The sequence below is a fragment of the Schistocerca nitens genome, chromosome 8 (assembly GCF_023898315.1).
Source record: "Schistocerca nitens isolate TAMUIC-IGC-003100 chromosome 8, iqSchNite1.1, whole genome shotgun sequence".
Classification (NCBI taxonomy): Eukaryota; Metazoa; Arthropoda; class Insecta; order Orthoptera; family Acrididae; genus Schistocerca; species Schistocerca nitens.
Genome location: NC_064621.1, coordinates 522184729 through 522210609, shown reverse-complemented (window position 1 = coordinate 522210609; position 25881 = coordinate 522184729). Strand labels below are relative to the sequence as shown.

General features: G+C 39.9%; 1 protein-coding gene across 1 annotated transcript in view; it reads left to right on the top strand.

The window, feature by feature from the left end:
• The first annotated feature begins 444 nt into the window (after window positions 1–444).
• Window positions 445–25881, top strand: part of LOC126199341 (ubiquilin-1) — a 112842-nt gene continuing 87405 nt past the window's right edge. Inside the window, exons 1-4 of the mRNA XM_049936194.1 lie at window positions 445–601; window positions 754–955; window positions 13193–13437; window positions 24290–24428. Coding sequence (XP_049792151.1) covers window positions 500–601; window positions 754–955; window positions 13193–13437; window positions 24290–24428 — 688 coding nt within the window. The 5' untranslated portion in view covers window positions 445–499. The remainder of the gene's footprint in view (window positions 602–753; window positions 956–13192; window positions 13438–24289; window positions 24429–25881) is intronic.

Below are 25881 nucleotides of genomic sequence, written 5' to 3'. Positions count from 1 at the left end.
AGCATTTTTGCTTATTTCATTTCAGCTGCTTTTATTGATACCAAGAATGTGTTCATACTTAGTCCATTGACCTTCCAACGACTTAAATAGCAGATGCAATATAGAAGTATTTTATTTCTTTTGGAACAAACCCTGTCGAAATGCTGTAATAAAGAGCATCTTGGCAGTAATAGCTGCGTCTACTTGTCACGAAATAATATTGTAGAACTTCTTCTTACATTTATTTTGGATCCATGAATAAGAACAGGCAGACTTCGCACTGTACTGATTTCCCGTTGGCATTTGAATTTATCCTTTAATGGCTGATTTGTATTTCTTTCTGTCTTCCACAACGCTGAATGATTTCGCTTTTGATGGTAGAATATTTCAACTATTTATCACAAACTCTACATTACCGCAGATGTCTTTTTAGGGCAATGTATTTGCGTGAATTCTTAGACCATGTACGCACTTAAAGATTAAATACACTTTGCTGTGTAAGTCATCCCGCTAATCCAAGATGGCGGAAGGTCAGGAGCCTCCGAAGAAAATTAATCTAACTGTTAAAACACCGAAAGACAAACAAACAGTGGAAGTGGACTCTGATGCATCAATAAAGGACGTGAGTATACCTTTTATTCATCAACTACGCAGCACTGCCGTGTTGATGGGTTACACATGTAAATAGTTGATGACGAAGCCAGTTTTCGGCAAAGCTAATGTAATGATTTGTAATATTTTAATAGTAATCTGCGTGTTGTCATTCTGTTTCAGTTTAAGGTGCTCGTAGCTAAGAAGTTCAATGCCGAGCCTGAACAGCTTTGTTTAATATTCGCTGGTAAGATAATGAAAGATCATGAAACACTTAAGACACACAACATCAAAGATGGGTTAACGGTGCACCTCGTGATTAAAACTACTACACGCAACGCAAGTGAACAACCAGGAACCACACCTACACCGCCGAGAACAACAGGTAATAGAGAATGTGGTTTTGAGCAACGTTGGATGAGCAGTGGCGGTCATGTTTTGTTGATGTGAGCAGTATGGGTGAAACCAAACAAATAATCGCCTTATACAAGAACTAAACGACGTTAGTTTTCGTCAACGGACAAGAATGCTAATTTATTTGCCATGTTGGTGACTAGTTCAAAATTTTTTTTGGATTTACAAATGAGTATGAATTATAAAGCAAAACTACATATTTGAAGGACATCCAGTTGGACAGTATAGAGCGTTATATGTTTGGTGTTGTGGTCAGAAGATCAGATTAAATTATATGATATAATTGTAGTGATGTCAGTGATGAAATTCGTTCAGTTAATGCTTTGCATAAAAACCATTTTACACATGATAATATTAGTGCGACATGTTAATGATAAATCAGTCAAATTGAATATGTTAACACCTGCTGTTACAACTTGCACATTGAAGGTAGGTGTTGCACATTGTTCTTCAAATGTTTTCAGCGAATTCATTGGTATTTTATCCATATAAAAGCAGAGATAATGTGGGCTAGGCCTAATAAAAGATGGATCATGAATATTATTAGGAAAAATCCTCCTCCTGCAACAAAAAAATGTACATTGTTTAATAACGCTCTGGCGTATGATTAGCAGAACTATTAGAGGTAACTGTAGTGAAATGGTGATAGTGAAATATGGAGTAATTTGGCTGCATTTGCAGGGTGGTAATTTTAATGACTGACTGTAAAATCACTAATACTCTGACACTATAAATAACACTCGGTATTCCTTTAGTTTTGAGAACTGTCAAATTAAGTCAGCTACTCTGCTAAGAAACTGTTCACGTGAAACTGTGTAGAAACTGTTCCAATCTTTTTATTTTTATATAGTACTGTGTGAAAAATTCTCACATGAATGGCTGTATTGTCATCTAGACAGGCACAATATTTTTATGCTTGCAGGCTGAAGGACTGGCACTTATGTAGCTTAGGGGGTTCATGCGCTAATCACCAAAAAAGTACTAATTTTCATATGGATGCAAAAAAAAAGTCAATTAACTGTCTCAAATTTTTTTTATCAAAAATGATGTATTGCATATGTATGCACAGAATTTCAAAAAATTCATTTTTTTTTTTGCAAAAAAGATGGAATTAATAACAAAATTTTCTCAAAAAATCATATTTGTTTATTTTGTACAGGTATACATTAAAACTCTAAACACAGATTAGATAAAAACAGCTACCTCAATTTAATTTGCAGCATTAGGATAGATTTTTCGAACATGCTGAGTGAAATATATTAAAGTGTCTGCAGCATATTGGCATAGCAACATGAATAAGTTGGTGAAAGCAGACAGTTAATTTATCCTTTTTTTTTTTGCATCCATATGAAAATAAGTACTTTTTTTGGTATTCTGTGCATATATATGCTTATATCTTCAGAAATACATGTTTCCTTCAAAAATAGGTACTTTCCTCGTGATTAGTGCATGTACACTGTAAACTGCATAAGTGCCGAAGGACTGACACTGTATACCGAATTGAGTTTGATATGGTCTTCATTTGAAATCTCGATTGTGGTGATATAATAACCCACGATCTAGATTGAGTTATAATTTGTCAATTTGCTTGTGAGTTTGCGAATGTTGTTGTAATGAATTGTTCAGTAGTATAATGTAAAACATTTGAATGTTTGACCTATTCGTACAGTTGCCATTCTCAAGTTTTGTGACAGGTATGTTCGCTTGTAGTTACTTGTTGAATTTTCTCTTTATGTTTTATTAGTAGGGTGCAAGGATGTAAAAATGCAGGCTCTGTTAAACACTTGTGTCTAAATCGAAATCGTACGTGAGCATTGGATGGGGTGGTGATGTCGCTTCTCTTCGGTCTGCACACGCAGTATGGCTGTAGCAGCAACAGCTCGGCATGTCCTAGATACATTCATGTACATCCCATTTACATGCAGTGTTGGATTTGCTTAGCAGAGTGGTAATAGTCATTTCATATATATGCGCACTTTGGCAACTAGTTTGACATTGCGGTGAAAAAGTAAATGTGATGTAGAGAGAGAATGGAAACAATATTACATTGCCAGCTGCATTTGTCATCAGTAACTGACCATAGCAGTTATCATGTGAGGTAGCAGAGCGATGTTACTGTGAGCAGAATAGAAGGTGTGATCAAGCTCATTCTCTGACTGGTTGTTGCTTTGGTAGTGGTAAACAATTAGCTGCAAAAATGTGCACATATATGAAAATACTCTTGCCACCCTGGTGAGCAAATTCAGTATTGTATGTAAATAGGCTGCACATGAATGTGCCCAGGAAGGATGTGCCCATCTGTTATTGCTGCAGCAGTATTCTTTTTGTAGACCAAAAGGTACTGACATCACCACCGCCTCCCGTGCTCTGTTACGCCAATTGCTGTATTATTCTGATCCAGGTATAGACCATTGCATGGAGAGGAGCTAGTAGTAGTAGTAGTAATCTTCTTCATCTAAATCAGTGATGAACCTACTCCAGATCGGTCACAGAAGATACCCGTTAAATTTTTCGTCCTGTTTCCTTTTAAGATTCCTGGATAGGTCAGGGACACTGAAGTCGTCATAAAGTGACATGCAACTGAAAGACGTAACACCGCACTGTTGAACCACACATAGTAACGATAATTTATCACCATGACGAAATGATGATGATGATACATAATAATAATAATAGGCCTGATAATAATAATAATAATAAACCCCGTGGAGGCCCGGGAAAAGAATAGGCCTCCGGTATGTTCTGCCAGTCGTAAAAGGCGACGAAAAGAACAAACCACTAATAGGGCTAACCCCCCTTTTAGTGTGATTAGTTGGTTCAGGACAGAACTAAAGAAGCCTCGGACAAGCACCGTCATGGTCGGGGACGACGCTTGAACCCTATGCCCGCCCACAATGGTAACGACACTGCTAGCCAACTGGAAAATGATTTAAATCCAAATAGAGGTGATTTGCAGGATATGCTTCCTGCAACCACCCTAGAAGGAAAACAAAGACAGAGGATGAGATGGTCAGATGAAGTTAATCGACACCTCATGTTCTGTTATTACCAAGCAACAAACCTAGGAACCAACACAACTGGATACAGATCACACGTATACACAACATTTATTACCAGATACCCAGAATTAAAATTTTTAACAGAGCGACGACTAGCTGATCAGATCCGTGTAATTATAAAAAATAACAGGATACCCCAGTCAGAATTAGAAAACATCAAACAACAAGTACAACAAATACTGGAACAAAATGATGTGCAATCAGAAGAAGAAAATACAGTAATGGACTCAAACATCCCAGAGCAAACAAACAAAGAACAACATGCATCAATTAAACAATCAGAGGAAAACGAAATCTTAAGACAGCCACCAGAACAAGCACAAATAGACCACAAAGTGACACACATGTTAGATATACAAGAAAAATTTCAGCTGACATATATAGAATACAAAGACACAAATACAGACATTAGACCATTCTTGCATAGACCGCCAAATAACCCACAAGTCGAAACAACAATAAAAACCATCAACACAATCATACACAACAAAATAAATGAAAACACAACTATGGAAGAGTTACAACTACTGGTTTATATAGGAGCACTCACTACTCTAAATATACACACTAGGCAGAGATCAGAACCAACCAACACACAGAAGAAACCCACAAAACCAGCATGGCAACACAGGCTACAGATCAGAATAGAAAAACTGAGAAAAGACATCGGACAGCTAACACAGTTTATAAGAAATGAAATGTCGGGAAAAAAAAAACGAAAGAGGTTAGGTAAAATCTCACAGCAAGAAGCGATAGAGCAATTAGATGAAAAGAAGCAGAAATTACAAGCATTGGCCAAACGACTTAGAAGATACAAAAAAAGTGAAAATAGAAGGAAACAAAACCAAACATTCAACACAAACCAAAAGAAATTTTACCAGACAATAGATAACACACACATTAAAATAGACAATCCACCAAACATAACAGACATGGAACACTTCTGGAGCAACATATGGTCAAACCCGGTACAACATAACAGGCATGCACGGTGGATACAAGCAAAAACAGACACATACAAGATGATACCACAAATGCCTGAAGTGATAATTTTGCAACATGAAGTCACCCAAGCAATTAATTCTACTCACAATTGGAAAGCCCCTGGAAAAGATAAAATAGCAAATTTCTGGCTAAAGAAGTTCACCTCAACACATTCACATCTAACTAAATTATTTAACAGTTACATTGCAGACCCATACACATTCCCTGATACACTTACACATGGAATAACTTATCTGAAACCTAAAGATCAAGCAGGCACAGCAAACCCAGCTAAATATCGCCGCATAACATGCCTACCAACAATATACAAAATATTAACTTCAGTCATTACACAGAAATTAATGACACATACGACACAGAACAAAATTATAAATGAAGAACAAAAAGGCTGTTGCAAAGGAGCACGAGGATGTAAAGAGCAACTGATAATAGATGCAGAGGTGACATATCAAGCTAAAACTAAACAAAGGTCGCTACACTACGCATACATTTATTACCAAAAAGCTTTTGATAGTGTACCCCACTCATGGTTACTACAAATATTGGAAATATACAAAGTAGATACTAAATTGATACAGTTCCTAAACATAGTAATGAAAAATTGGAAAACCACACTTAATATCCAAACAAATTCAAATATCACATCACAGCCAATACAGATTAAGCGTGGAATATACCAAGGAGACTCATTAAGTCCTTTCTGGTTCTGCCTTGCTCTGAACCCACTATCCAACATGCTAAATAATACAAATTATGGATACAATATTACTGGAACATACCCACACAACGTCACACATTTGCTATACATGGATGATCTAAAACTACTGGCAGCAACAAATCAACAACTCAACCAATTACTAAAGATAACAGAAGAATGGTAAGACAGAGATTTAGGAACCAGGTTTTAAATTGTAAGACATTTCCTGGGGCAGATGTGGATTCTGACCACAATCTATTGGTTATGAACTGCAGATTGAAACTGAAGAAACTGCAAAAAGGTGGGAATTTAAGGAGATGGGACCTGGATAAACTGAAAGAACCAGAGGTTGTAGAGAGTTTCAGGGAGAGCATAAGGGGACAATTGACAGGAATGGGGGAAAGAAATACAGTAGAAGAAGAATGGGTAGCTCTGAGGGATGAAGTGGTGAAGGCAGCAGACGATCAAGTAGGTAAAAAGACGAGGGCTAATAGAAATCCTTGGGTAACAGAAGAAATATTGAATTTAATTGATGAAAGGAGAAAATATAAAAATGCAGTAAATGAAGCAGGCAAAAAGGAATACAAACGTCTCAAAAATGAAATCGACAGGAAGTGCAAAATGGCTAAGCAGGGATGGCTAGAGGACAAATGTAAGGATGTAGAGGCTTGTCTCACTAGGGGTAAGATAGATACTGCCTACAGGAAAATTAAAGAGACCTTTGGAGAGAAGAGAACCACTTGTATGAATATCAAGAGCTCAGATGGAAACCCAGTTCTAAGCAAAGAAGGGAAGGCAGAAAGGTGGAAGGAGTATATAGAGGGTTTATACAAGGGAGATGTACTCGAGGACAATATTATGGAAATGGAAGAGGATGTAGATGAAGACGAAATGGGAGATAAGATACTGCGTGAAGAGTTTGACAGAGCACTGAAAGACCTGAGTCGAAACAGGGCCCCGGGAGTAGACAACATTCCACTAGAACTACTGATGGCCTCGGGAGAGCCAGTCATGACAAAACTCTACCATCTAGTGAGCACGATGTATGAGACAGGTGAAATACCCTCAGACTTCAAGAAGAATATAATAATTCCAATCCCAAAGAAAGCAGGTGTTGACAGATGTGAAAATTACCGAACTATCAGTTTAATAAGTCACAGCTGCAAAATACTTACGCGAATTCTTTACAGACGAATGGAAAAACTGGTAGAAGCCGACCTCGGGGAAGATCAGTTTGGATTCCGTAGAAATGTTGGAACACGTGAGGCAATACTGACCTTACGACTTATCTTGGAAGAAAGATTAAGAAAAGGCAAACCTACGTTTCTAGCATTTGTGGACTTAGAGAAAGCTTTTGACAATGTTGACTGGAATACTCTCTTTCAAATTCTGAAGGTGGCAGGGGTAAAATACAGGGAGCGAAAGGCTATTTACAATTTGTACAGAAACCAGATGGCAGTTATAAGAGTCGAGGGGCATGAAAGGGAAGCAGTGGTTGGGAAAGGAGTGAGACAGGGTTGTAGCCTCTCCCCGATGTTATTCAATCTGTATATTGAGCAAGCAGTAAAGGAAACAAAAGAAAAGTTCGGAGTAGGTATTAAAATTCATGGAGAAGAAGTAAAAACTTTGAGGTTCGCCGATGACATTGTAATTCTGTCAGAGACAGCAAAGGACTTGGAAGAGCAGTTGAACGGAATGGACAATGTCTTGAAAGGAGGATATAAGATGAACATCAACAAAAGCAAAACGAGGATAATGGAATGTAGTCAAATTAAGTCGGGTGATGCTGAGGGAATTAGATTAGGAAATGAGACACTTAACGTAGTAAAGGAGTTTTGCTATTTAGGGAGTAAAATAACCGATGATGGTCGAAGTAGAGAGGATATAAAATGTAGACTGGCAATGGCAAGGAAAGCGTTTCTCGAGAAGAGAAATTTGTTAACATCGAGTATAGATTTAGGTGTCAGGAAGTCGTTTCTGAAAGTATTTGTATGGAGTGTAGCCATGTATGGAAGTGAGACATGGACGATAACTAGTTTGGACAAGAAGAGAATAGAAGCTTTCGAAATGTGGTGCTACAGAAGAATGCTGAAGATAAGGTGGGTAGATCACGTAACTAATGAGGAGGTATTGAATAGGATTGGGGAGAAGAGAAGTTTGTGGCACAACTTGACTAAAAGAAGGGATCGGTTGGTAGGACATGTTTTGAGGCATCAAGGGATCACAAATTTAGCATTGGAGGGCAGCGTGGAGGGTAAAAATCGTAGAGGGAGACCAAGAGATCAATACACTAAGCAGATTCAGAAGGATGTAGGTTGCAGTACGTACTGGGAGATGAAGAAGCTTGCACAGGATAGAGTAGCATGGAGAGCTGCATCAAACCAGTCTCAGGACTGAAGACCACAACAACAACAACAACAACAGAAGTATTCAGCAATGATATAAATATGGCTTTTGGAACAGACATATGTAAGAAAAATAGCATTGTCAAGGGAAAACACACTAAACAAGAAGATTACATATTGGATAACCACAGCGACTGCATAGAAGCGATGGAAAAAACAGATGCCTGTAAATATCTAGGATACAGACAAAAAATAGGAATAGATAATACAAATATTAAAGAAGAACTAAAAGAAAATATAGACAAAGACTAACAAAAATACTGAAAACAGAATTGACAGCAAGAAACAAGACAAAAGCTATAAATACTTATGCTATACCAATATTGACCTACTCATTTGGAGTAATGAAATGGAGTAACACAGACCTAGAAGCACTCAATACACTTACACGATCACAATGCCACAAATATAGAATACATCACATACATTCAGCAACAGAAAGATTCACATCAAGCAGAAAGGAAGGGGATTTATCGATATAAAAAACCTACATTATGGACAGGTAGACAATTTAAGAAAATTCTTCCTAGAACGAGCAGAAACTAGCAAAATACACAAAGCAATCACTCATATAAATACATCGGCTACACCACTGCAATTTCATAACCACTTCTACAACCCTTCAGATCACATAACATCAACAGATACGAAGAAAGTAAATTGGAAAAAGAAAACACTACATGGCAAGCACCCGTATCATCTAACACAGCCACACATCGATCAAGACGCATTCAACACATGGCTAAGAAAAGGCAATATATACAGTGAGACGGAAGGATTCATGATTGCAATACAGGATCAAACAATAAACACCAGATATTACAACAAGCATATTATTAAAGATCCCAATACCACAACAGATAAATGCAGACTTTGCAAACAACAAATAGAAACAGTAGATCACATCACAAGCGGATGTACAATACTAGCAAATACAGAATACCCCAGAAGACATGACAGTGTAGCAAAAATAATACATCAACAGCTTGCCTTACAACATAAACTTATAAAACAACACGTTCCCACATACAAGTATGCATCACAAAATGTACTGGAGAATGATGAATACAAATTATACTGGAACAGAACCATTATAACAGATAAAACAACACCACATAACAAACCTGACATCATACTCACCAATAAAACGAAGAAATTAACACAACTAATTGAAATATCCATACCCAATACAACAAATATACAAAAGAAAACAGGAGAAGAAATTGAAAAATACATCCAACTGGCTGAGGAAGTCAAGGACATGTGGCATCAGGATAAAGTTGACATACCAATTATACTGTCAACTACAGGAGTCATACCACACAATATCCACCAGTACATCAATGCAATACAGCTACATCCAAACTTATATACACAACTACAGAAATCCGTAATTATTGATACATGTTCAATTACCCAAAAGTTCCTAAATGCAATATAACATATACCGTACAGTTAAAAGGAAGTCACACTTGATCAGGGTCCACGTCACTTTCCATTTTTGACCAGACATAACATCTGAGAAAAGAAATAAATAATAATAGTTGTTGTTGTTGTACTGAATTATTTTGTGTGGCTCAACAGTGCTGTCTAAGTCTTCCAGTTGTATGCCACTTTGCAGTTGTAAAAATGCACAGCTCATTCTCACTTTCAAGAAGAATCGTCAAACAGTGCACGCAACTATAGGCATATGTTGCTGTTGTCAGTCTCGGAGAATTTTGGGAAACATTTTGTGTTTGCATTTTATGATCTGTATAGAAATAAGTATGGATTCTATAAATGACGATTGTGTGAAAGCAAGCTTGCCCCGTTGATGTGTGAGACTCAAAAGGCAGTAGATAGTGTCACCAGGGTTGATGCTGTGCTCCATAACATGCAAAAGGCGATACGTTCCTCAGGGTTTGAACAAGAGCATACAGAATAATCAGACCAGTTTTGTGATTGCAGAGTTCAAACATCTCGTTCTTAATGGAAATCAATATTCAAATGTACAAAACTAACTTTGCATGTATCCCAATAGAATGTTGTAGGACAATCCCTTTTCACAATGTGTATGTGGCCTAGTGAATAATGTAGAAAAAATCCACGAGGATGTTAGTTCATAATGAGGTTGTATGTGGAGAGGTAATAAAATGGAAGAGGACATGCAGAGGGGCAATGCTTGACGCAGGTACTAGCATTTAACTCTCAGCAGAAAAAAAGTAACATATTGTGCATGAATAGACAGAAAAACCCATTTCTCTGTTATTACCAGAGACTGGAAGTATAGGCATCATAAATAATTAAAACAGGCAGTTAAGGTAATCACTCAATCAGTATATTTATCTTGACATTGTGTTATATTTTTAAAGCAACATTATGAAGTTTTAAAGAAAATGCTGATTGTACTTTGAGGCATAGGCATTGCAATTCATTATTGACTTTTTTGTTTCACATGACAACCAAATTTTTTTCTGGATTTATTTTAAGTCATCTGTCAGGTAATGCGTTTTTTCTGTCAACATCTACAGAGGTAAATGGAGCAAATGTAAAATGTTGAGCTATTGTAGACTCCATTTCTGCTACAATTTAATTGTGATTTTATCAAATTTCTGAAATGTTTCTATGTTTAATAAGATAACGATGTTTTGAAAACATTATTTTACACTTCTCCCTAACCAGTGAATGCCATTTTCCTTGCACATTCTCCAACTTTGCACTGCTTCATCCACAATTTTCAGAGACCTTGTCAAAGGTTCCCCTGTTTCTCAAAGATGGCAGCTCACCTGGGGCAAAAAACTAAACTCAGCCCCAATGAAAGTTAAGTCATTTCTCACTTCTGAAGTTCCGAGAATTTTTTTTTTTTCTGCCACAGTTGAAGATGTTTCATCCTCCATAGCAATAATCACTCTTTTTATAATTGGGAAATCTGAAGTGGAGTAAACTGCTGCTGAAATCATGCCCCACCTCCCCCCCCCCCCCCCCCCCCCCGCCACCCCCATTTCCCGGCCCTTTTCTTGTTATGAAAGGTTGAGAAGGCAATTTGTGGTGCAGTGTCTCTAAATGTCTGACTTCTTGATGTGTCTTTCATGAAAATCTTCTTAATACTAGAAATCATTTTGTTGGCATCAAGAAAGATCTTCATGTGTATTCTGACACTGTGAAAGTCATGTGCTATGCACTTCATTTGAAGCATGTTTGGCAAGAGCACTTTGGAAGTTGGCTCACCTGCTTTCATTTATGGGGCAGCATCTGATACAAAAAGTAATACGTTGTTGTATTGAATTCCTTTAGCCCATAGGAACTGTAATGAATGGATGAATAGTCATGGAATACTTGAATTGTTAACTTTTTCCAGACAAACTGCTGTAAGCTGGAATGCTGTTATTAATTCACCTTCTGAAGAATCTAACTAACGGTCAAGCAAAACATTGGCAATACAATGACTCATATGATCAGCTGACTCGTTGATTGAAATCCACATCTTATTATTTTGTACTTAAGCTTTAATGATTTTCATTAGTTCATTGTAACATTTTCGCAAACTTGACTTAGTGGGCACAGGTTTGTCCATGTACTTTTCCAAAAACCTTATTGATATAGGATTGTGTAGTTTCAAAATAAGGGATTCTGGCATCGATGGAAGCTTTATGTAAGTTGAATGCAAATTGTAGTTTTCAGCTCGATGTTGGAATTGCTATTGAAACCAAAGACATCATCTTTCCAGTTTGGTAGGACTGGTACTTTGAGAAATGAAATATTTCTTTTCGTAGTTCACCAGTTTTGCTCTTATTTTGCGCAGAAGTATTTTACCATCAGTAGAAAGGAAATCCAAGAGTATAAATGTAACTTCACAATTTAGTGTATAAAGGAACAATGTATTTCGGCATGTTACTAGCTCTCTTGCATGGCGATATCATAATGGAAACAAAATGAAAGAGAAATTTCGAACAGTAGTGAAACCACATTTTAGCTCAGGTTCTGATAGTTGCTTTTGGAGGCATGATTGGATAGAAGCAAAGTAAACCCAAGTGATAATTAAAACACTTATATTCTGTTACCTCTTTCTGCACAAGCACTCATTCTTTTTAATAATAAGGAAGTAAATAATGATCAAAAAGGCATTTATTGTAGCAATTAGGCAATGATGTAAAAAGACAGAAAAAGCGAACATAAAACAGTGTCAGTTCAATCACAGGCGTATATAATACAGATTAATGTCAAAATTGAAGATTGTTGTAACGTATTGGAAAGGACATTCTGTGAAAGTTCCACTGTTTCATTACTACACAGCAGCTGAATAATCACTAAAAGTAGCCACTTTCATTAAATATCTGGCAATTTAAATTGGAATGACCACATAAAAATAATCACAGGAGTGGCAGATGGAGGCTTACATTGATTGGAAAAACCATCAGAAAATGTTATCTACCCTTGTAGGAAGTGCCGTACAAGACACTTGTTCAACCAGTACTGGACTATTGCTCATCATATCGGATAGGATTGATAAGAGGAAATATAGAAGGTTCAAAAAGAGCAACACATTTCACTGCAGGTTCATTTAGTAAGCACAAAAGTGTTACAGAGATGTTCAGCCAACTCCAGTGGCAGACCTTATAAGGAGATGTTGGTGATACAATTTGGATTACTTTTAAAATTCTGAGAGAGTACATTCCTAGATGAGCCAACCAATATATTTTTCGTCCTACATGGATCTTGTGAATAGATCATTCCACACTCCCAGCTATTTCATATGGTTATTAGAATTATGCTAGAAAAGTAATAATTCAGTTGGCAGTGTTTGTTCATCATACTTTTATTTTGAAAGTTGTGTGAAAAAAATTATTTGTAGAGGTTTGTGTTATCAAGTGTGTTGCTTTGTATTAAGGCACCCTTTTGTAATTTTGAAAAATACATGGACCCGAGTGGCAGAGCTGTCAGAAAGTTTTAATGTTTTAAATTTACTTTTGGATTGTTCTGTATTGTTTAATTTATTTGAAATAATATCAGTATAAAGTTTAAGATGATAGATTCACTGACAAAACATAATTTTCACATTACAGCTGCTGATGTTAGTGCAACACCCTTTGGTTTGGGTACCTTGGGTGGCCTGACAGGACTAGAGAGCTTAGGAATGGGCTCAGCCAATTTCATGGAACTGCAGCAGAGAATGCAACGTGAATTACTTGGAAATCCTGACATGATGCGACAAATTCTTGACAATCCACTTGTACAGAGGCTCATGAATGATCCTGAGAACATGCGAGCACTTATTACATCAAACCCTCAGATGCAAGAACTCATGGAGGTGAGGTTATTAATATATTGCTAACCTTTTATCTGTGGAATAAAGATCTGTTAACAGTGTTGTGCAGTATTCTTAGTGAAAGTGAATATTCACAAGTCTTTTATTTTTCACCCAGTAGAAATAATGTAAACTGTACTGGGGATCAGTTTTTTTTTAAATACAGCTATAACACTGTGAATGAAAAAAGAGTTACCTTACTTTCTCTTGTAAAAACTACGTGGGAAAACAGAAGCTGGGAATTCCACAAGTCTGCAGGATTAGGTAAAACATAGTAGACCAATCACATTTTAATTTTGTGGAAAGTTTGTGTGAAACTTCACAGATTTTCTCAATGATTTCTTTTTTATACGGGGTCCATCTCTGACTGTATAAGGCACATGAACGTCTGGTGGTATACAAACCTACAGTTGGGGTGTTGAGCAGTCAGCTGGTGCATAAGCAAGAGTGAATTTCATGGAGGTACCAATGTCAGCCACAATAGGGTATTGAAATAAATGGCGAAAGTTAATTTCCTGCTTTTTGCAAGTGTTCTTCTTAACCTCATTGGCTTGCTGTCGGACCCAAATTCTCAACTTGTCACACACTACAAAATAGCGTTCCTGTCCATTCGCCTCATTTGCCCACAGAATTTCCTGTATTCCCACAAAATGTTCAGAACCTGTTGTGCGTCTGCACTGAGGATATCGTGGCAGTCAAGCCCACAGACACGTGTGTGTGTGTGTGTGTGTGTGTGTGTGTGTGTGTGTGTGTGTGTGTGTGTGGTGTCCTGTCGGACATGTCTCAGATCCCTGAAGTATTGATATTTATGGCCACTCTATCAAAAACAGTAGTTTCTGTGTCTTGACAGAAAAGATGTGATATATATATATAGTTATAATAGAGGGAAACATTCCACGTAGGAAAAATATATCTAAAAACAAAGATGATGTGACTTATCAAATGAAAGTGCTGGCAGGTCGACAGACACACAAACGAACACAAACAGACACACAAAATTCAAGCTTTCGCAACAAACTGTTGCCTCATCAGGAAAGAGGGAAGGAGAGGGAAAGACGAAAGGATATGGGTTTTAAGGGAGAAGGTAAGGAGTCATTCCAATCCCGGGAGCGGAAAGACTTACCTTAGGGGGAAAAAAGGACGGGTATACACTCGCACACACACACATATCCATCCACACATATACAGACACAAGCAGACATCTCACAAGCATATATATATATATATATATATATATATATATATATATATATATATAGAGAGAGAGAGAGAGAGAGAGAGAGAGAGAGAGAGGGAAACATTCCACGTGGGAGAAATATATCTAAAAACAAAGATGATGTGACTTACCGAACGAAAGCGCTGGCAGGTCGATAGACACACAAACAAACACAAACACACACACAAAATTCAAGCTTTCGCAACAAACTGTTGCCTCATCAGGAAAGAGGGAAGGAGAGGGAAAGACGAAAGGATGTGGGATTTAGGGGAGAGGGTAAGGAGTCATTCCAATCCCGGGAACGGAAAGACTTACCTTAGGGGGAAAAAAGGACGGGTATACACTCGCGCGCGCACACACACACACACATCCATCCACACATATACAGACACAAGCAGACATCTCACAAGCAGACATATTTAAAGACAAAGAGTTTGGGCAGATGTCAGTCGAGGCAGAAGTGCAGAGCCAAAGATGTTGTTGAATGACAGGTGAGGTATGAGTGGCGGCAACTTGAAATTAGCGGAGATTGAGGCCTGCTGGATAACAGGAAGAGAGGATATATTGAAGAGCAAGTTCCCATCTCCGGAGTTCGGATAGGTTGGTGTTAGTGGGAAGTATCCAGATAACCCGGACGCTGTAACACTGCGCCAAGATGTGCTGGCCGTGCACCAAGGCATGTTTAGCCACAGGGTGATCCTCATTACCAACAAACACTGTCTGCCTGTGTCCATTCATGCGAATGGACAGTTTGTTGCTGGTCATTCCCACATAGAATGCATCACAGTGTAGGCAGGTCAGTTGGTAGATCACGTGGGTGCTTTCACACGTGGCTCTGCCTTTGATCGTGTACACCTTCCGGGTTACAGGAATGGAGTAGGTGGTGGTGGGAGGGTGCATGGGACAGGTTTTACACCGGGGGTGGTTAAAAGGGTAGGAGCCAGAGGGTAGGGAAGGTGGTTTGGGGATTTCATAGGGATGAACTAAGAGGTTAAGAAGGTTAAGTGGATGGCGGAAAGACACTCTTGGTGGAGTGGGGAGGATTTTATGAAGGATGGATCTCATTTCAGGGCAGGATTTGAGGAAGTCGTATCCCTGCTGGAGAGCCACATTCAGAATCTGATCCAGTCCCGGAAAGTATCCTGTCACAAGTGGGGCACTTTTGTGGTTCTTCTGTGGGAGGTTCTGGGTTTGAGAGGATGAGGAAGTGGCTCTGGTTATTTGCTTCTGTACCAGGTCGGGAGGGTAGTTGCGGGATGCGAAAGCTGTTGTCAGGTTGTTGGTGTAATGCTTCAGGGATTCCGGACTGGAGCAGATTCGTTTGCCACGAAGACCTAGGCTGTAGGGAAGGGACCGTTTGATGTGGAATGGGTGGCAGCTGTCGTAATGGAGGTACTGTTGCTTGTTGGTGGGTTTGATGTGGACGGACGTGTGAAGCTGGCCACTGGACAGGTGGAGGTCAACATCAAGGAAAGTGGCATGGGATTTGGAGAGAGAAGATTGAATTTGTTGCTTATTCTTCAGACAGTGTTTTTCTTTGGACTCGTTGAACTGACAGAATCACACTTGTACATACAGCTGAAGTGTCTTGGCAGTGCAACGTATCTGTATACTGTTTAAGTTCCCTTTATAAGTTTTGTGCTTCTCTTAAGTTTGAAACATTCTGAGTACTATATAATTGGTTTATAGTGCTTGTGCTGTATATTTGTGGTCAGTTTCTACATCACTGTGAAGGCATTAGTTCATTGTTTTTATGAAAAATTTGTTTGCATAGTTTCTTGTTCCTTGCCTTCCATCCTGGATGAGCTTTGCTGGAAATCATCAATAGAATACTCGGAGTCATTATGGCTCCCTGTTTTCCTACTTGCTGTGCTACTGTGAACGTAATTCTGTTAGAAGACTTTAAACAAAGTTATATATTATGGACTGTAGAGTAATCTCTACTCCAGAACTCTTTCAAAATTCTTGTCCTTGGTTTCTTTATTTGCATGTGGCAGCAGGTCATGTAAACAAATGTTAAGCCTCTGGATCTGGGAGGTTTGCAGAAGTGTATTGTAAAGTGGTAGGCATGTTTTGAGCTCATTGCAATCAATCATTAGTATCGGTAGGAGGTTTTTAAGGATAAATGTCACCCATCCCCATTGTATCCATAACATGTACCCAAAGCTTGAGGTGCAGTATGATCATTTGGACAGCATTTTGATATTATAACTACTCAATAGCCATGCACAGCGTACCAAGCATGTTGACCAGTATACACCAAAGGTAAGACTGGAATTTGGAACATATGAATTAGATGCTGTGCTCCATGAGTAATAGTGAGCCTGTCTTCATGGTGAATGGAATAATTACACTGATTAAAATTGTTTTGCAACTGCTGTTTTCTCAAGTTGAGTGGCAGGGGCCAGCCGCCATCCAAAGTTCTTTCTAGAGCGGCAAGTGCTCGCGGTGTTACCTGTTTTGTAGGTACATGCAGAGCTTTGTGGATTGTGGCTGGTTGCATGCCAGCACCACAGCCGCCTCTGCTTCCTCCCCACCACTGCAACCTGTCAATCATAAAGTAATTTTAATCAAGTATAGATGCATCGCAAGAGTGGTATAATGTTAGAAATTGTACTAACTGTACTTTTCATGTACTACTGTGTCAGTCATGAGTTAGAGCACCTTTTACAAGGGAAACTACCACAGTCTATAATGTACTCAAGTACATTGTACCATAACATTTCACTAGATGTATTTTCTTCAGTACTACAACCAACTACAGAGATAAATGTTTTAATTGTTTTATCACGTATTGCACTTAAACCATTCAAGGTGTCAACTCTGCACCTGAAAGATCTGTACTTCCCACTCTATTCACTTGTGTACAATGCACATAACCAAGTCATTATCAATAATTATATTACAGAAAATGTTTGTGTATTGTATGCCTTTCACAAACAAAAGATGAATGGAATTTCCATTATTCAGATGAGTCACTTGCAGTGTACACTGCCCAGCCACATTAATGTGACCACCTGTCTTTGCCTGAATAACCACCTTATATAGCACTGGCCACTGTGATGCATGCAGGAAGAGAGTTACTGAGGTTGGGGAAGGTGCTGACAGTGATTGGGAGCCATGCTGACTCCAGTGCCATGGTCAGCTGTGCTTGGTTTTTCGCCTGAGGACCCATGACATGAAGAGCCTGACCGAGGTGGTCACACAGATGCTAGATGGGGTTTCAATCCAGGGAGTTCGGCGCTCAGGGGAGTACAGTAAAGCCATTCTAGTGCTCTTCGAACCTCTCATGTACGCTGTGAGCAGTGTAACATGTTGCATTGTCCTGCCAATAATTAACATAATGCAGAGGAAAAATGTACTGGATGTGGGGTTGGACATGACCAACAAGTGTAGATGCATAATTATGTTGATCCATTGCCCTTTTCAGAATTGGTGCCGACCCGCACTCTATTCTTGACATTTGACAGAGTTCAACTTTCATCAAACATTAAAGTGGATAATGAGAATTTCAGGTCGGCCTTACATCCCCAACCCTATGCGTTGCTATGGGTGTCAGAGGTTCAATCATACCAGCCAGTCATGTTCCAATACAGCCAAATGCATTACCTGTGGTAGTGATGCCCATGAGGGTGATTGTCCATCCCCATCCCCTCACTGCATCAACTGTATGGGGGACCATGCTCTTTCCTCTAGAGAATATCCTATTTTTAAAGATGAATGAATTATTCAGGAAATCCGATCTTACCTTTAGCGCCACGGCCGTCAGATCAGCAAGCCCAAAGATTGCTGATTCCACATCTCCATCCACTCACTCTAAGGCCCAACCTTTATTGGCTCCTGCTTTTTAAATCACAGGCCCCAAAATTGGACACCCGGACTTCCAAAAAAGAGCTTACTTGTGAAGATTTTTTACGTACTCAGACCTCACAACCCTTCACTCCTCCTCCATCTCAACATCGTGCTTCCTAGAAGTGCTCATAAGAAACACAGTTCCTCTCCTTCTCTGCCACAGCGTGTCTCTTCTACAGTGCCACCCAGCGATAGCCGCTCTCGGCCATCTTCCGTGCCACTGAGGGGCACTGCTGGCGGCTGATCAACCGGTCGATCATTGGCGGTAGGAGCAGCCCCCAAACAATCTATGGATCAGGATCTTCTGCCTCTGGCTGAATGCCATTCCATGCCTACATCCACCAGCTTTCAGCAGTTGTTGAGTTGAAGGCAACTGTGGTGAGATTTTTTCTTTTTTCGTCCACCTTATGTCAATTATCCGTTGGAATATCTGCGGAATTCACTGCAATCGGGATAAACTGTCGATTCTCTTACAGTCCTACTCCCTGCTCATTTTCTGTCTTCAGAAAACAAAGCTACATCCTCAAGATCGCTTTGTCTTCCCTCGTTTCCAATCAGTCTGGTTTGACCTCCCCACTGTTGCTGGTGTTATGGCACACGGAGGACTTGTGGTTCTCCTCAATGATATTATTCCTTTTCTGGATTCACCTTCTTTCTTCTGTACCATATACATCCCATCATCTACACCAATGGCAAGAGCTGATCTCCTTCATCTCCTTGGTCAGCTCCCCCCCCCCCCCCCCCCATTTGCTGGTTGGGGACTTCAACACCCGCCACCTGCTTTGGGGATCTCTGTGCCCTTGTCTGAGAGGCTCCTTATTGAGTGACCTCTTGCACCAAGCAGAACTTGTTTGCTTCAAAACTGGGGAATGTACATTTTTGTCTGCCTCCATGTCAACCTACACTCATTTGGAATTTTCGGTCGATACTGTTCAGCTAGCTCAGCACTTTGAATGGTTCGCTCTTGCTGATACACATTCGAGTGACCATTTTCCATGAGTCCTTTGATTACAACCACGACTGCCATCTGTGCGCCCAAGATGCTGGAAGTTTTCCCAAGCCACTTGGACACTTTCTCCTCTCTAACAACATTTGATGACCGTCAGTTTCCTAGCATTGATGATCAGGTCACTCATGTTGCAGAAGTTATTCTTTCAGCTGCAGAATGTTCAATACCCCATACCTCTCCTGTGCCCCAGTGCCCCCAAGTTCCTTGGTGGAACATGGCGTGTCATGATGCAATACACGAGCAGAGGCATGCTCTTTGTGTTTCCCACCACCATACTATGTTGGCTAACTGTATCTGCTATAAGCAATTACGTGCGCGATGCTGTTGCATCGTACGCGATAGCAAGAAGGCAAGCTGGGACTTCTTTACCAACTCCTATAATATCTTCACTCCCTCATCAGTTGTTTAGAGCCGAATCCAACAGCTATCCGGCATGTCCAATTATTCCCTGATCTCTGGGCTAACCGTTACACAGGATACCTTAGTGGACCCAGTCGCAATCTCTAACTCATTGGGTCGACACTCTGCTGAGATATCGAGCTCTTCTAATTACCCACCAGCCTTTCTCCCAAAGAAACAGGTAGTGGAAGGGCGGCCTCTTGCTTTTTCTTCTCTAAATTGCAAAAGCTATAATGCCGTTCTTTCTATGCGGGAACTGAGACGTAAGCTGTTATCCTCCTACTCTTCTGCTCCAGGAACAAATGGTATCCATGTCCAAATATTGCTGCATCTATCATACCCTAGTCTGTGCTACCTCCTTCGCCTTTGTAACCGACTTTGGGTCGCCAGTATCTTTCCCAGAAGATGGCCGGAAGCTATCATCATTCCTGTTCCAAAACCTGGAAAGGACAAACATCGCCCCTCCAGCTATCGCCAAACGAGTATTGTTTGTAAGGTTTTGGAGCATATGGTAAATAGCCGTTTAGGCTGGTGGCTGCAGTCCCGAAACCTTTCAATCACTGCCCAATGCAGTTTCTGAAAGCATTGTTCCGCAGTTAACCATCTTGTTGCACTCTCCACTTATATCATGAACAACTTTCTCCGGAAACACCAAATGGTAGCAACATTTTTTGATCTGGAGAGGGTATATGGTAACTGTTGGAGGACATGCATCCTCTGCACACTGTTTACTTGGGGCTTTCGAGGTTGGCTACCCCTCTTCATCTGTGAATTTATGACAGAACACACATTTAAGGTGCAGGTGAACACTGCTCTATCCCTCACCTTCTCCTAAAAAAACTGCAAGCCCTAGGGCTACGTGCTAAGTGTTGTACTGTCTGCCATTGCTATAAATCCAATTATGGATTGTCTCCTTCCTGATGTCTTGGGCTCCCTCTTTGTCGACGATTTTGTGATCTACTACAGATCTCAACGGACCAGCCTTCTTGAACGATGTCTTCAAGGATGTCTCAGTTGCCTTCACTCATGGAGCACCGAAACCGGCTTCTGATTTTCTCACAGTAAGACCGTCTGTGTGAATTTTTGGCTTTGTACGAAGTTTTATCCACCTTCTCTACATCTAGGCCCTGTTGCCCTTCTGTTTGCAGATGTCACCAAGTTCTTGGGACTGATTTTTCACAGAAAACTGTGCTGGTCTTCCCATGTTTCTTATCTTTCGCCTCGCTGTCTGCAATCCCTCAACACCCTTTGTGTTTTGGGTGGTACCTCCTGGGGAGCCTAGAGAGTGGTCCTCCTCCGCTTACATCAATCCTTAGTGCGCTCAAAATTGGACTATGGAAGCATAGTTTACTCCTCTGCACGGCCGTCTATTCTTCGGTGTCTAGACTCTGTCTGCCACTGTGGATAGCGTTTAGCAGTTGGAGTTTTTACACCAGCCACATGGAGAGCCTTTACGCTGAGACTGCTGAACCTCTGCTGTCCAATCAGCGAGCTGTCCTCCTTAGTTTTTACACTAGTCATCTCTTCCATGCCTGTTCATCTGACCCATGCCCCTTCTTTTTTGGTGCTTCCTTGTATTTATGGTATGCAGGCCGCCCTTCCTCTCGACTACTGCCGGGAGTCCGATTCTGTCAACCACTACATTCCGCTTCCTTCCAGTTTCCTAAAACTTCCTTGACAATTGAGGGTATGACGCTATCTTGGCTTCATCCCCGGACTTGCCTTCTCCGTGACCTTTGTCAGCTTCCCAAGGATAGTACGCCCCCTATAGTCTATCGTCGGACATTTGCTGCTCTATGTGCACAAATGAAGGGTGCCACATTTATTTACACTGATGGCTCCAAGACCACCTTTGGCGTCGGAAGTGCCTATATTGTTATCAACACCACTATTAGATTTCGACTTCCTGACAAGTGTTCGTTTCTTACTGCGGAACTTTATGCTGTTCTCCAGGCTGTCCGCCACATCTGTCGCCATCAGCAGATACGGTATATTATATGCTCGGATTCGCTCAACTCTCTTCTCAATCTCCAAGCTCCTTATGGCGTCCACCGGATTCAGGACTGCCTTCACATGCTGCACTTCGGGGGCATTTCTGTGGCATTACTTTAGATCCCGGGGCATGTTGGTATCCGCAGAAACGAGGCAGCCAATACAGCGGTAAAGGCTGCTGTCTCACTTCCTCAGCCCAGTGTTTGCATGGTTCCCTTTGCCGATCTACAGAGAGTATTATGTCATTATGTTGCTCTTTTATGGCACACACATTGATCTGCACTCTCCGATAATAAATTACGGGACATAAAAACTCTTCCCTGTACTTGGTCCTCTTTCTTCCCATCCTCATCATCATGAGGAGGTAATTTTAACTAGATTCTGGATTGGGCACTGTCTTTTTAGCACCTTTTACTTCAGTGCCCCAATTTTAGTCTGCAACACATCCATTCACAGCTGTTGCCTGATAAATCTTCCCTTTTAGCAGATGACGCGCACTCAGGCGATCACATCCTTGAGTTTATCAGTGTTAATGAGATGACATCGGTCATTTGAAGCTCTTTTCGGGGAAAACAATCTCCTTTTCAATAGCAATCTTCTAAGATTTTCTTCCGTTTTTAGTTTCCCTCCTTCTGGAGTTTCGCTCCCATTGCTGCTGCTTTAAACTGCTGCTTTAAATTTTGGTTTTGTACCCTTCACTGAGCCACAGAATGGGCGCTTATGACTGTAGCACTTTTGCGCCCAAAAACCATTAAAAAAACCACCTCAGTAGCCTCTGCTCTGGTTTTGGATAGGGCCATTTTGCCATGCTCGGTATATTTTAACAATGGTGACAGGTGAACAGTTTACAAGCTTAGTCGTTTCGGAAATACTTCCACCCTTGGCCCAAAAACCAATGATCGTGCTCTTTTGGATGTCAGATAAATCACGCCCTTTGCGCATTGCGTCAGTGACTGCATTGTTGTCTGCATCTCCCTGACTTGCCTTATATTCCCTCCACTGCTAGTGCTGCCACTTGCTATCTCTGAGCAGTTGTTGCACATTGATGTTGAACATAGGCTGTGGTTACATTAATGGGACTGGACTGCCTATATTTGTTGTGGGTCACATTCTCTCAGAATTTTGTGAATGACATGATATTTGCCATCAGTTGTACTGTTTATTACAATTTCCATGATTGAAACTTCAACCTTAGATTATTTTGGAGTGACTAAAGGTGCTGAAAACACAGCAGTTTCCACCGTAAATGAAATGAATAAAAATTATGTAAGCCTTTGTGGCTCTTTCAGCATTTGTCATATACATCTTCAGAATGTAGCAGTGTTAGTTACTAGTATGTGCAGTAAGCAGGAATGTAGTTTCAGGAGTTAAAAGATCGAAATTGCTGACATGGAAATTGTAATGAATAGTACAGTTGGATATGCGTGCATTCGAAAAAGTCTGTAATGTGTTGACAGATGATACTATTACAGATTATAACAGTGGACGTAAAAACCACAGTGGAACATTGTCAATCACTAATTCAGTGCTGAACAAAAACAACCACCAGTGAGCATCAGTGCCACCCAGAATTACCTGTTCAGTACAGGGATATAAAAGCCATACCTTACAAGGCAGAGAGATTTTCTTCTGTAGGAACACGACTGTTGGTTGCTTGAAATGTGGAAAAAGGCCTTGTAGATTTGAGTTCTGCTACATGTTACTATACTTCAGTGGCAGGGTATCAATGTATCATGAAGAATATGTGATGCATCCCATTTGTCAAAAAGTAGCGTAGATACTCAATCTGAGGAATATTTACATTGGAAAACATGGCAACCGTGGTATGTCTGTCATAGTTTTTCATTGGGGAATGATACAGAAATTTACTGTGAGATCGCAACACCCATTGGTTTTTTTGCAGAACTTTGTAACTGAAATATACTTTAAGGGGAACAGTGTTTCGCTCCTGACTCCCAACTTACTGAATTATTTTAGGGACACTCCGTGGGCATGAGTGTGCACTTGCAATACCCCACTACCACGAACTTATTGAGTACATTTGGAAAGCCGTCAAGCAAGAGCTACATGTTTTGGATCCAGCTATGACTAATCTTTTTGAGTTATGAGTAGTTTTGAGAGATCATGAATCTTAATGATGCAGAAGTGATTTTATGTGTATCATGTAATCCAAGCTGTGACACAATAGGGTTTGCTACACATAAGGTATGTAATTTTGTGATGCACTAGTGCACTGGCTCAGTAGGGTCTTAAGATTTTTTTTATATGTAGCATGAGTTCAAGCTAATTTGATAGGTTTTGTGCTCATTATCATTATTTATTATTGTAGTATATGAAATTTCCTACATGTCAAAAATTTTAATTTCAAAGTGCTACTTCTCTTGCAGAGAAATCCCGAAATTAGCCACATGTTGAATAATCCCGATTTGCTTCGCCAGACAATGGAGTTAGCGAGAAATCCATCCATGCTTCAGGAACTAATGCGAAATCATGACCGTGCTATATCTAATCTTGAATCAATCCCAGGTAATTTTTGTGGTTAAGTTACTTGGAAATAATTTATGAAACAAAGTGTTGTGAAAAATGTTCAACCTCATAAGTAGTTGAAAAACTTCTATGCAGTTTGAAACAGTTATATTTTATGAAATTCTATTTTGTAATGAGATTGTTTTGCTTGAAAGTAATCTCACTAGTCATAGATTACCCTCCTGTACGGAAAACAAACTTCACAAAATCTTGATATAGACAAGCATAGGTTGAGATATTCTGACAGTGTGCACCATATAGCTTTCATTATCAGTGCAACTTTGTCACCCCCTCCAATTTTTTTTATATTTTTTAAAAGAAATTCCTATTGCTGTCCTGTCTTATTTTCATAATCTTTTTTATGCTGTCATCACTTATGGACATGGGCTGACTTTATAACTTTGTTCATATTTGAATCTACCAACTTAGTTTTGGTACAAATTAAAAGTGTGATTTGGCGACTAAGTGCCTAACTATCCAAAGATTGAGTTCAGTTATCAGTCAGTCCCAGTCGTTTCTTCCACCCCTGTCAGTGATTTGTATCTCTGAAGAATGCAAAGTGTCACCATGGTTAGAAGTTCCCCTATAACTGTGTAAGTTATGTCAAAATCAGGAAGGCAAGGACATGCCACTTCCAGTAGGACATTTCACCTTGGTATTCAGACAAAACTTTGGGTTGATGACAGATTTATTTACAAAATGTGGATGAATCCAGTATGACTTTGAGGTTTCGTGAAATGCCCAGTATGCTTCCTAAATTATAAACAAAGGTATTGGGTTGGTGCATAACTTCATAATGCTTTCCCGTAAGTTTCTTAAATACAAACACACACACACACACACACACACAACAGAGACTTTAGTCATCAATAATATATTTTCCTTCACTATATACTATAGTCTGCCAAGCTGGGGTAACTTTTCGATTTTGTGACTGTAGAAATCTTGGTGGTTTTAAGGCAAGAAACTTGTCGAGCCATGTTTGGGGTGCATTTTCATCCAGAAAGGAAATTCTTTGAAGGTTGTTGTATAGAGAGTGGTGAAGGTGAAAATCTGATGGCACAAGATCAGGTGAATAAGATGGGTGTGGAATGACTTCTCAACCCAGTTTCGTCAGGTTAGCATAATGTGGGCAGGCATTATCGATGAGTAGCATCACTTCATGCAGTCTTTCTGGTCATTGTTCTTGGATTGCATCTGTAAGATGTCTCAGTTGTTGACAGAAAATGTCAGCAGTGATGGTTACACCTCAGGGAAGCAGTTAATAGTATGCCACACCATTGCAGTTCCACCAGATGCATAACATTTTCTTTTGTGGATGCACACAGGTCTTTGTATGGGGCTCAACCATTCCTTTAGATTCATTATGTTAGCATGGAGACACCATTTCTTGACACCAGTAATGATACAGGATAGGAATGGCCTATGTTGTTCACAAGCCAATTAATGACAA